Source organism: Callionymus lyra, chromosome 6 (assembly GCF_982586985.1).
Source record: "Callionymus lyra chromosome 6, fCalLyr1.hap1.1, whole genome shotgun sequence".
Taxonomy (NCBI): domain Eukaryota; kingdom Metazoa; phylum Chordata; class Actinopteri; order Syngnathiformes; family Callionymidae; genus Callionymus; species Callionymus lyra.
The window spans coordinates 8,047,296-8,060,058 of record NC_141823.1 but is presented as its reverse complement, the minus strand read 5'-3'; the positions used below and the strand labels follow the sequence as shown (position 1 = coordinate 8,060,058).

Below are 12,763 nucleotides of genomic sequence, written 5' to 3'. Positions count from 1 at the left end.
AGTACGCGTGTGCTTATCGACAGTCCTGGCTCGACTCATCTCGACACGCGTCAGAAGCCACAGCTGCCGAGCGTGGCGGGTCGGCGTTAGCGTCCGAGCCACAAGTCCAGATCCCTTATTGCTGAGTTCCTGCGTGGACGCTGAGAAAAATAGATTGATAATCCGATCGTCTTCAGCAAAGCTGAGCTCAGAGAGAGAGAGAGAGAGCTTTTTCTCCAGTCGTAGTCCAAACATCCGTCCGGGTACAAAGTCTGTAACAAAAACTCCTTCGCTGTCATGCGAGCAGAGAGATTATACGATGCAAAAAAGTTCCCTTACAAAAACTGCCACATATAAGCTGTACAAACACAGTTGATGGACATTGCTTCTTATTGTTCGTAATATGCTTCACTTCATCGAAATAAATACACGGATATGCAAAAAGTGGTCACGCTAAAATGTTAGGATTACACACACTTAACTGATGGATACGGTGAGAAGCGGGATTTCAGTTTTTTCCACCTAAACACATCTCTCTCCTCCTCAATCCCGGCGGCTAATCCGGAGAGCAGCGGTTTTTGGCCTCCTGTCGTCAGTATTCTCATCGTTCAACTTGTTTTTTTTTTGTGTTTTTTTTTTCAAGCAGCAGGATTTCAACCCAAAAATTGTGTAGCAAGGTTTTTAAAATAAGAGACCGGACAAGAAACACCCTGGCGTCGGATCATTGGGAAATATTGCTTAACAATACACACACACACACACACATTTAACAGGCTTTTTAGAAATAAAACAATCCACATATGATTCCACGGGAGTTTCAGAGGTAGCACAACAAATGAGAAGTTCCGAGAGGACATCTGTAGCTGTGTGTGTGTCGACACTTCCAGGCAGTTCATGTACAAACCTGGGCAAAGATTCACCAATTATTCTGAGCAGTGGGAGGAAAACGGAGCACTCAAAGTAGTGCAAACGAAAATAATGTGTCAAATAAATTCACCCTGCCTTGATGTAAAACACAAATAACTATTAAGAGGAACATCATTCCTTCAACAGATCATTCTGTGGAGACACGGTTGAAAGAAGAAGTAATGTTGTAAAAGTTTGATTCTTTAGTAACTAACTATGATTTATTAATCTCATCCACATTCACTCGTTCATCTCTCATCCCTTCAAACTTCCATGTTGGGTCCTGTTCCCTCTTCACCTCCTCTAAGTAACTGTCAATAGACATAACAAATAACAAATGACGATATTCTTTTCCACGATACTACTATTTTTTTCCAAAGATAAATATAAATAGATTGTTTTTCCTTTATTGGCTTGCAAATCATATTCTATGTGTTGCCATAAATATTTTCTGGTAAATAGTTCAATACATTTCTGTGAAATATATTTTTTAATTAACTAAAAAAATATATATATAATTTAAAATCTAAGCTATGTTATCTTTCGTGTTGCTTTTAAAATTGAGTCCGCGAGATGGCAGTAGTCATTACCTCCGCAAAAAAAGTAACAGTGAAATTCAGCTTGATTTATGTGATGACTGAGGACGAGAGGATACAGTGGACTCTGGCAGCTTTTAAAGCTGGTGTTTTTGGAAATATTTTGGTTTCAAAACAAATGTAAGCAGTTACGACTTCGTCATGTGGAACTCTTAATTCTGCAACACCAGAGTCAAGTACTCGACAATACTACAAATATATCCTTGTTACTACAGTATCACTATATGTTGTACCATGCCCCTGTATTTTGATATGTATCATATCTCCAGATTCTTGCCAATACACGCTCCTACTGTCACTTATAGTAGGATTTTAATATTATAAGCAATATTAATTCAGTTAGGAACGGTCCCGGCTGTCGCCCTGGAAATAGATGGTTTTATTATTTTATGGGAATAAACATTCTGTGTTTAAGTCTGTCTCCTTGGCCCAGGGACAACCTGGATAGCGTGTCACTGATGGAAGTTCACCTGAAGATATACAACACAAGCAAAGTCTTGTTTAAAATGAAAACTAATATGTTTATTACGGTAATATTATTATTATAATAAGTCAAATTCACCAGACAAATTAAGAAAAATCTATTATTTAAATTAAATATATTGAAAACAAAAATTACCCTGAAATGATTTTTAAAGAGTAAGTAAGTAAGTCATTTGTATATATATAGCGCTTTTCCAGACCAGGGTCACAAAGAGCTTAAACAATCAAAACAATATTCAATAAAGTATATACTTTAAAGGTCAAGATAACACTGAGAACAACACAGGAGTTCCAGAAAATCAAGGAAAAGCCTGAACAAATAAAAGAGTCTTCTTTAATTCGGTTGAGAAAACCTTGTTAAGTTGTTAAGTTCCTTTTATTAAGTCATTATTGTTGTTTTTAGAAAATAAGTTTCAGAAAGAAGAGTTTTTAAAACTATATCCAAGCCATTCAGGCGTCATTTTTGTCTTAAAATAAGACCCTGCGGCTAAATGAACGTTCAAATGGATCAAGTAGAGGTGGAAATAACATACATAAATCACATTTATTTTATGAAGTTTTTGACTAGGAAAATAGATTTATTCGACATTGAACCACACGTCCGGTAAGCATCAAGACTGAACCTTCCTCAGGCACGTCATCATCTCTCCGCAGCAGCGTAATCAAAACTTGCATCCAAAATAAATAAAATCTTCCTCCCCCCTGAGAATCTGCTCAATTTTACCGCTTCTACGATAATGATTCCATTAGCCAGCGTCGATGATTCTCCAGCCCATGATCATAATAAAAGATAAAGAGTTCCGGACAAGATCGCCTTCTCTGCAGCGTTCAGTACGACCTTGACAAAAAAAAAAAGCGACATGATTTTGCTATTATAAATTCATTTCAATTTCCCGTCCTGCCGTTTCAAACTTCCTGACGCAGAGTAGGTCGAGCTAAAATAGAAGATCCACACAGCAATGAGTGGAGTAATCTTTGACCCAAAGTCTGGTTTAATCAAGATGTACAAACTCATCATCTTCTTCTTCTTTACATTTGATTAGTTTATTTTCAAATATTCATGATTTATATAGTAAAACCTAAACCAAATTGTCAGGCAGTGAACGGCAACGGAGAAACAATGAATTAACGATGCAGTTACACTATTCCAATGCTAGAGGGAGCCAGAAACACTTTTCTAAAAACTCTTTGTGGGTGTTTTAACACGAGTGTTCAATAAACTCTCAGTTGCCTTTAAACTCCCTCCTGAATTTCCTCAAGATGTAGCAATTTAGATCGAAAAATTTGTCGTAATTTGCTGGCAAAATGGCTGCATGGTTTACACGGCGAAAGAAGCTTTAAAATTAACAATATATATTTTGATTCAAATACAAGCTTATATGGCAAATAAAAGAAATGAGAAATTGGCCAAAGGGGATGGTTCTATCTTTAGCATTTCAAAAGCTGCAGGGATTGAATTCCAGGAACTTCAAAACTCTGAGGTGGTGATGAGATACGGTGTTGCAGTTGTGCAAGTCATAAAAAGGGGGCGACATATGCACATTTTTTCACTATTGCCTTCTGATTTATTTTTATGTATATATAGTGGGGTTAATATGTGATTGAAGAAGAAACACGACATTAAACTGGTATGGACGGATTCTTGGATAAAGATATTTTAGTAGTCGAAAGATATGCACGATTACTAAGTGTCCGTTAAATCCGATCTGTGTGATATAATATAAGACGTCCGAAAAATCGTACCGAATTTGAGCTCATCATTCAGAGACCATCTGGAACTCTATCACATATTTATCAATCTAAACTTTATTAAATCTTAACTTTGATTGTTTGCTTTGTCTTTGAGAAAATAAAAGCTTGACCTTCAAGAAAGCAAACATCAACCTTCAATGACGGCAAAAGTTTTCGATCTGGTGGAGATGCTCAGAAGTTTTCAAATGTTTTCAAAAAGATTCAGATCCACCGACTGAACAAGTTGGATGGGGGGGAAAAAAGGGCCTGACACCTCACCTTCATGTCGACTAAGGTTTGGGATTATTGACAGTGTAATCTATTCATTTTAATGTATTGACTGGAGGTCGGTTGTCTTCGCCCCAATCTTCATATCTTAGACCAAAAATGACACGACTAAAAACATCCAAATACCTCCATACTGCTCGTCTGTAACGTTCATTTTGTATTGAAGCCTTAACAAGAGGAATGTTTTTGTTAAAACTTGAACAATTCCTCATGTTGAGGATTCAATACAAGTTGGACGTTTGGACCTATTTGGATGTTTTGAAGTATCTTTTTGGATGAACAGGAAGGAAATCAGTCGCCACATTAAAATGAACTTTTCTCTATAATTTGAAAAAGGAACAGATTCCACAAAAGTGGAAATAAAAACTGGAATACCTGGAAAAGGAAAGTGATACAGTGAATTTATTTCTTCTTGTTTTTTGCGTGACCTAGAATGGACAAGAAAGTCGACATGAGATTGAGTAGAAAATGAGTTTAAATTCTTGAACTGTCTTTGAACCGCTGTCTTCGATGGCAACGATTTGGATCGGATCAAAACTATGGCGGGTTCGGATAAATGACTGTATATTCAGATGCTCAATGGTTCCCATGTCTGAATGTGCAGCCATGTGTCCTGTGTCCCTTATTAGAGTTCTTGTGGGACTGTAATGAGAGGAGGGGAACATGGTCACTGTGCATCTCGGAGTCCACTATCGTCTGCGAAGGGTCAAGGGATTACAGACTTGTCTTGTCAAATTAGGCTGCTGTGGCTGAGTTCTGTGACGGAGCTGGGGACTCAGCTGTCTGGAGAGGAACCCGGGCCTGCCTTGATGATGATGAGCTACAGACAAACATGTAGGAGCAAGAACACCAAGAGTCTCCCGGGAGATTTCGTGATACCGCCACAGAGGTATACTTGAATGAATTATTCCACCTACAGGTAGTCAGAGCAACAGGTTTAACTGTCACTTGATGTCCATCATAATGTTCAAGACCCAACAAGTCATTACATGTTAAATGTTATGTCAGCAGGGTGCAGAGAGATAATGGTACCAGGTAGTGTGTCACTTTATTTTGGTGCTACTTTGGTTTTCATTGTGTACTTGCTACTGCCATGATATTCTAACTAAATTGACACCAATCCAATAACTCAAAAATACATACAAGTTCAATTCCTGCTGAAGTTCTAATAAAAATTATGTAAAGGAAATATAATAATAAATGTATTTGTAAACTTTTAGGAATATGTAAAACTTACGTTAAAGTTGATAAACTACATCTATACTCGCAGAACTGCACAGAAGAAAACGAAGCGTCCTCACCGGGGAAGTGTGCTACCATATTGAATGAAACAAGACTCGGCTAACAATCTTTGGTTCATCTTCTTTCTTCAAGACACAAACTAAAACCTTCAACAATACTGAAACATACATCAGGACATGGAATTTTCTCATCAACATAACAACAAAAAAGGTTAATCTGAAACACAACCTTGATTATTACGAATTTAAAAATAGTTCTAAATATAGTTTCTGCCTTTCAGTGACGTCTTTATATTACTATGAGTATAGCAAATATATTATCCTTAAAATACTTTATGAAACTATATGAGGTGAAGTGTTGGTTCTAGAGGCTTAAGCAAGGAGTAAATTGGTGAATTTTGTTGTTATAGAAATCGGGGGATGTTGATTAGGCAGGTAGGTGGCACAATAACATTTATGTTCAATAAATATCAAATAAGTTTGTCCTTAAAAAGACTTCTTATGTGTTTTCTCCTCTGACCCTGACAAGTAATATGAAAGTTTGTTGATGCCAAATAAGAGAGAGTGAGTTAATTGGAAGAAGAAAAAAAAACATAATTATTTTGAACCTATTGGTCATAATCCAGAGCTGAGTTAAAGTGAAGTAAATAAAAGTGTTCCTTTACACGATCTTTCTCTGTGAGACACAAACCTGGATGCAACATCAAAAAACATAACTGTTTCTCTATCTCCTTCTCATTTAGGACCCAAATGTTTGGACTGCAACTCATGAACCATATCCCACTGATGGACGATCTCACCAACATTCATACGTTTGCATTCAGTCAGGAAGAAAAACTTGACAGATGTTTTGTTTTTTACACACAATAGCGGCATGAGCTTGGAAGACAAAGTGAGCTTGTTCGGACATAGTTGAGGACTCCACGAAAAGCCGGTATAGCTCCAAAGCTGTTGTCTCAAGGGACAGTGCGTGAACCCTTTTCTCCCTGCATACGAAAACAGTTCTTTTACAATTATATGGTAGAAAAGAAGGATTCTAGGGCCTAGAGGAGGTGAGGTCTTGGCCTCGCCTGAAAGTCTTTTTTGGTATCCTAAAATGTCTTTTTCGCGTCTAACCAGAAAAGTATACACCAAGGATAAATAAGTACAATCTATACATTTAAAGATCAGCAATATGTGATCCTGTATGAGAAGGTACAATAATCTTTTGTAGAGAAGAGTTTTTGTGTAGGAAAAAGTTAGGATAACTATTGTTCTGAAACACACAAAAAGCTTCTTTTTTTGTTTACATGCAGGTATTAGTGCATAGGTTCCTGCAGAAAAGTATTATTACTGAGTGGTATACGGCCTACACCTTCACCAGATGAATTTGGCATAGTTATAGAAAATGACCCTTTGAATGAAGATGGTATTCACACCCTCCGAGTCCCTTAACTTAAATATATATCTACTATATACATATGCGTGAACGAAAAAAAATACAGTGAAGTCTGAGCTTCTGGAAATCTGCGGCTGTTGTTTGATAATCACAGTAAAGATCTGGGTAAAATAAACGTGGAGCACAGTGCAGTCTCACAAAGAAAAAACAGAAAGTGTGTTTATAATGTTTCAGTGCGGAGGAGCACAGGAGGGTGTGATCAATCCTCACAAGTTGGACGGAAGTTTCGAGCGAACAGTTTGAGGTTCTAGATCGGCAGAGTATGAAGGAGAACCCCTCTGTAGATGCGTGGACGGAGATGTCCCTGGGGACGGTTGAGTCTGGTGATGCCCAGGCGATAGCTGGGCGGGAGGAGTCATATGGCCTGGCACTGCACTACAGGGTTTGGGCACAATCGTGGGCGAAGAGAAAGGTGAGGTGTAATAACCAGTTTCCATTGATGAGCAAGGAATTTGGGCTACGGCCTGCGGCGTCTCTTGTGGAAGCGTTGGATGTGAACTTGATAACAACTTTAGATCCTCTGAGAAACGACCGAGCTGAGAGTCTCGTCCTGCTGTTTGAGGCTGACATGGAAGCTGTGAAGAAAGGGAAGACTGTGGCATGAGAAGGGAGCTGTGGGATCCCGTGACACTGGAGGCATCACTGTAGTGGAAGGTCCTCCCTGTCACTGGGCTTTGAATAGTAGGGCTTGGTGCGACTGGAGTAAGGCATGGGGAGGCATTTGCAGAGCCATACTGGGCCAACGAGGCCAAGGCAGACCTCTCAAGAGTCAACTGGGAAGGCAAAAAGCCAGATTGGAGACTTGCCATGCTAAATTGATTGAGTGAAGATGTGGATCCTTCATGGGGCTGTTGTCCTTGCTGTCTTCTGGCAGATAAAGGAGAGCCATTTGGTGGAGAGTGAAGGAGATTTAAGCCGCTGTTAGTCCTGTCGGCCCCAGGAAACTGCTGCAAAGGCGTCACATTAGGAGGTTTAGGGAGTGTCTGGCTTTGGAATAGCTGACCTGGCAATGGACTAGTGGAGCTGGATGATACTGGACTAGGACAACAAGAAGAGCTAATAGTGTTCCCGCTTACAGAGGATAAAACTGATGTCCCTGCTATATGACTTCCAACTTCAGTTGTTCTGCTACAATGTGCTCCCAAAAGTCCTCCACTTGACCCACTCTGATTTGCTCCAATAAGACCAGTTACCATCCCGCCATAAGCCTTTGCCAACGACTCAGCAGAATTCCCTATAGATGAATCACTTGGAAGCCCTTGGAGGGGACCCACTGACATGCCTCTGGTTAATCTTGAAGTAACCACTGATTGAGGAGTCACTCTCCTTAATGACCCACTAGATGTAAGTCCTACAACCAATTCGGCAGAAGTCACTTCCTCTGAGCGGCCGGATGTTCTTCCCAAAGATCCGTGAGCAGATTTTGTTAAGAGTAAATCCGTTGGAACTCCGTCTAATGACCCCCTTAGACTCCTACCAATTGATCCAAGTGAGACTGCCCCCAATGATTTTCTTTCTGCATCAACCCCTGAAATTGAAACACTTGTGAGACCTGCTGATCTGGGAGAGGCAACAATTGTTGATTCCTCGGATACTCCACCTATAGACTCCCCTGATTTCCCTCTTATTGATCCACCGGCTCCTCTTTTAAAGTGTCCAACAGGGGGCATCTCCAATGCAGAAGTTGTAAAGTCCTCACCAGCCCAAAACATTTCTCCTCCACTTGCCCCCTCCATGGAACCCCCAGCTGCTCCACCTGCCGACCAACCTGAAGCACCAACACAGCCTCCACTAGGACCGTGGCTTATTCCTGACCCTGTACTTCCACTTCCGCTTGAGCCCTGGTGAAAAAGATTGGATGGAGGTGGTGTGCCAGAGCAGAACGACTGTTGATGTTGTGGTTGTGGGTGGAGTTGAGCCATACTAGATGAGGGGGAGTCAACAGATGACTGTCTTCCAAGGGAAAAGGCAGCAACACCTCCTCCACTTAACCCATATCCTGCCCCGTTCCCATTGCCTGATTCCTGTTTGTTTGAGCAATATGACCCTGATCCAGCAGTCATGTGTTGAGCTCGGAAAGATGCCAACAATGACATGTCAACTGCAGATCGTTGTTTCGATGGTGTGCTTGGTGGAGAGTTCCCATTGGAACTTGGATCCGATGATAAAGGCAGAAAAGATTGGACTTTTTTATGCCGGCTAGGTGGGTCCTTCAGCGATCCCAGTAGAGAAACAGGTGGCCTGAAGAGCGTCGGGGGAAGGTTAGGATGGTGTGTCAAGGCAATAGCTACAGAGGTGGTTGCAGCCGCTGCTTGGAGAGGTGCTTGGATGAGTGGAGCCCAGATGACTGGTGTCGGCGAAGGGGGTGAATGATGTGGCAGGTTCTGCATCAGGTGAGCGCATGTGGCCATGTCTCTGTCGTGCTGCACGATCTGCTGAATAATCTCGTTCTCCTGGTAGTTAAGGACGCCTGAACTGAGGTCGTGCTGCACCTTGTGCTGCAAGATGGAGTTCTTCTTGCCTGTGAAAACACAAAACAGTACAAGTGAGTTAAGTTGCTTAATGGTCGAATCTCCTGCGGCATGTAGCCTCAGAACACATCGCTAATAAGTCTATATTTTAGGCTTGTTTGTAGCAGAAGCTAAATGGCTAACATGCCTCACAGACAGGAAAAAACCATGAAAATGAGTGAAATTCAAATGTTGGGTGAAATATCACTTTAAGCCCTTTCTGGCCCAAATTGCCCCTCCATGGATGTCAATTTTGTTCAGTTCTCATTCTTCCTAGCTGTAGGGACATAACTGTTGTCTGTGAACCACTTTTCCTACATCATAGAAAAAGATGTCATCACAGATTGTGTTTTCCAGTTTATTTTCATAAACTGAGATTACTCAAGGTCAAGAGCCTAAGGCAAAAACAACAATAACAAATACAACAGACCTTTTCCAGTCATACATCCTTTGCTATCTTACCATAAAAAAATGTTGCACATCTCTCAAAGTTGAATCCAATCCGGGGTAAAAGATGAATTTGATAGTGTTCACTTTTCCGATCTTTTAAAAAGCATTTAGACCCAGGACTGCTTTCCAGTTTTAAGTTAGCTTTGTTAGTGCCAATTATAATATAGCTTCACTAACTATATTAAGGTATTTCAGTTTATGCTTGCAGTGACTTTGAATACTTTGACTAATGTTGGTGAACTTAAAGGTCAACCAATGTGAAAACCCAACTCTCCTGACTCGCTCACATGTTTCGAATGTTGAATCTTTCTCTCCAAGATGCAGTAAGTCCCTCATCATGACCATGTTTTCAACATATTACTTTATTATGTCTGAAATCTGGACGAATGAGAGGTTACAAGAGACATTTTGATAAAATACTGGCTTCACTCCTCCTTCAGCCAGCTGTGATCACACATCGCTTTGTTTTTACAACAAGTCCCTTGGTGATGTTTGACCAATCACATTGGAGTGGGTGTGGTTATTTATGGTAAACAAGATTTCACATCTTGAAAAACGAAGTGGGCGGGGCTTAATCGCATTTTCTACTGTAAATATTTCAATGAAAAGAGAGTTTTGTACAAACAGAAACTACTGATGAGTACAATAGAGATCCTAGATTAATTTAAGCGACACTTAAATCAACACATTAGTTCAACTTTAACTACAGATACAAATTAATTCCCTCTTATATTAATGCTCACAAGGACACCTGGAGATCACTGCAGTTTTAATAACTTGTTTTCCTTATAAAAAAAAGGAGGGGAAATCTCATCAAACTCCGGCGATGACAAGGTCAACTGAGTGAAGCAAATCTACCGTCACTTCCCCCGGATTGCTCATTTTTTCGGGGGTGTTGGAAACGTTGCCATTAGAATCCCTGTAAATCATCTCCCTAATCAGGCGTCCATCAAGATGCCAATTAGCATCTCGCTGCTGTCGGAGTGACTTTATTAGAGCAGACGGGCACATGAGCGTCAAGAGAAGGAAGAGCCACGGGAGAGCGACAAGAACCCGCTATCAAGCCCACCGCATCTTTTCAAAGCAGCCATTTTCTACAAAGGGACCCCCCAAAGCAGTTTTCTCCCCCCCCCATCTTCCATTCTAAACATAGCGGAAGATAAAACAGAGCATGCGGTAGTGGCTTAGTGATGATACAGGCGTGCCTTTCATTGTGAATTTTTCATCTGCCCGAGCGGGAGCCTGGGAACGCTGACGGATATGAAGGGAATATCAATTGTATGCATAAGAGATGTCACGCAGGGATTTCAAAACCGGAGCACTATCTGCATGTTTGTGTGCACGTGGCTTTGGAAGTCATTTCCGCCGTTTAAGTATCCGTGTGAACAGTCCAGCCATCCTTAAATGTCTTCTAATGGCTCTTGCCGGGAAACACTGATGGCTCTTTCGGCCGCAGTTTTCAGGGTTGAGCGGTTTAAAACCGACTCATAAAATCTGCCGGATTTCAGCAGGTTGGTCCTCCACGTTTGCCTTAATCTTTAAAAAAATTTGTTTGTTTATTAGGTCATACAATCCTTCAAACTACCCCTAAAGTATCAACTGTTTCTCACGACTCATTCACAGGTAAAATGCCCAAAGTCAACAGTCAACATATTAGTATATTTTGGTACGTGTTCGAAGTCATATCCTGTATCAGCAGCTTATTGAAATTAATTTGGTCAAAATGGATATTGTTTTTACAGTAATGTTTGTATCACAGGTGACTGTTTTGTGTTTATTCATTTAATTTATTGGTATTTAGTGAATATAGAAGAAAATGTACTCCAGCCTTCCTTCATCTCGAAATATTACAGAAAGATTTGATATAAAAACACAAATTACCAAGAGGAAAAAACGTTCATTTGAGTATGTCTAAATGCACAAACTTGTTATTGTACAACAGAGAACTAGCCTAACTGTAGGTCACTGTAGGTCTGTGACCCGCCCCCAGGGAAACCGCTGTGAACACCCGGTCTCAAAACTTTCTGAGGCGATGTCTGAAGAAATCCTGGACCAATATACATAAAAAAAAAACAGCAGAATTTAGTTGTCAAAGTGCATTTGAAACGGCTCTCAGTTAAATAATAAGGACGCTGAGATATTCCACAAAGCGTGCGGCGAGTGGGTTTCGCATCGTCCCATATTCAAGCATTTCCGGAGGGTTTCCCTGCGCATATAAGGGATTGTTCGGGTATTCTCATGTTTTCAGAAGCATCTACGAAAAAACCTGGAGGATTTTTGGCCGCTGGAAAGTGAAACGGCAAGGTAAGGACGTTTTTATCGGTGAAAATTTAATACAAATCATAAAGTTAACAATCCGCGAAATAGATATATTAAAATATACATTACGAGGAACAAGTTGATGTATAGTTTGTGTGGATTGGAGGCTGGAGTCCCCGGAGTACCTCCAACCATTGGCAAACAGTCCGACCCAGGCCAGAGACGGATGCCGAACTACACCAAATTTGCGAACTGTTGCCTATGGTAAGCTAGACTATTTAGTGAGAAAGTCAAATACATGTTATTTATTGAAGTTTCAGAGAGACACACCTAATTTTACTTGTACTACTGATGTACTTTGGGATATATAATATGATAGTATAGTCATTTGTTATCCATTTATTTAATTGTTAGTGTTCTTCATCATTTAAGAATTGATTGAAAATCAAGTAAAATATAATATACTTACTGTTCACTGGCTCAACTAAGTTTTAACAACATCCGCCGAAACCAATGCTCAGATATATTAATCCAAGTGACACAACACATTTATTGTAATCTTCCCATTGAAAACAACAGGATAACAGTGCCACCCTTGACCCCATTGGCCCCATTGTTAAGGCCTATGTTTTTGGTGACCCAAATCCCTGATTTTAAAGAAAAAAAAATCTTTCCATACTCCTTAACCATACACCATAGAAAGATGAAATAAAAAGTATCTTCATTTTCAGACCTGGTCCTATCGTATATATATAAGAATCAATCAATTTTTGACCTGAACCCCCTACATTCATTTTCATTACTGATAGTGGAGTTGCGGGGGGGCTGGAGCCTTTCCCAGCTACTTTGGGCAAGAGGCGGGAGACACCCTAAACAGATCCC

At 40.3% G+C, this 12,763-nt stretch overlaps 1 protein-coding gene across 1 annotated transcript in view; it reads right to left on the bottom strand.

Moving 5' to 3' along the window:
• Positions 1 to 6,755: 6,755 nt before the first annotated feature.
• Positions 6,756 to 12,763, bottom strand: part of hcn4 (hyperpolarization activated cyclic nucleotide-gated potassium channel 4) — a 120,614-nt gene continuing 114,606 nt past the window's right edge. The window contains exon 8 of the mRNA XM_087793399.1: positions 6,756 to 9,183. Coding sequence (XP_087649525.1) covers positions 6,869 to 9,183 — 2,315 coding nt within the window. The 3' untranslated portion in view covers positions 6,756 to 6,868. The remainder of the gene's footprint in view (positions 9,184 to 12,763) is intronic.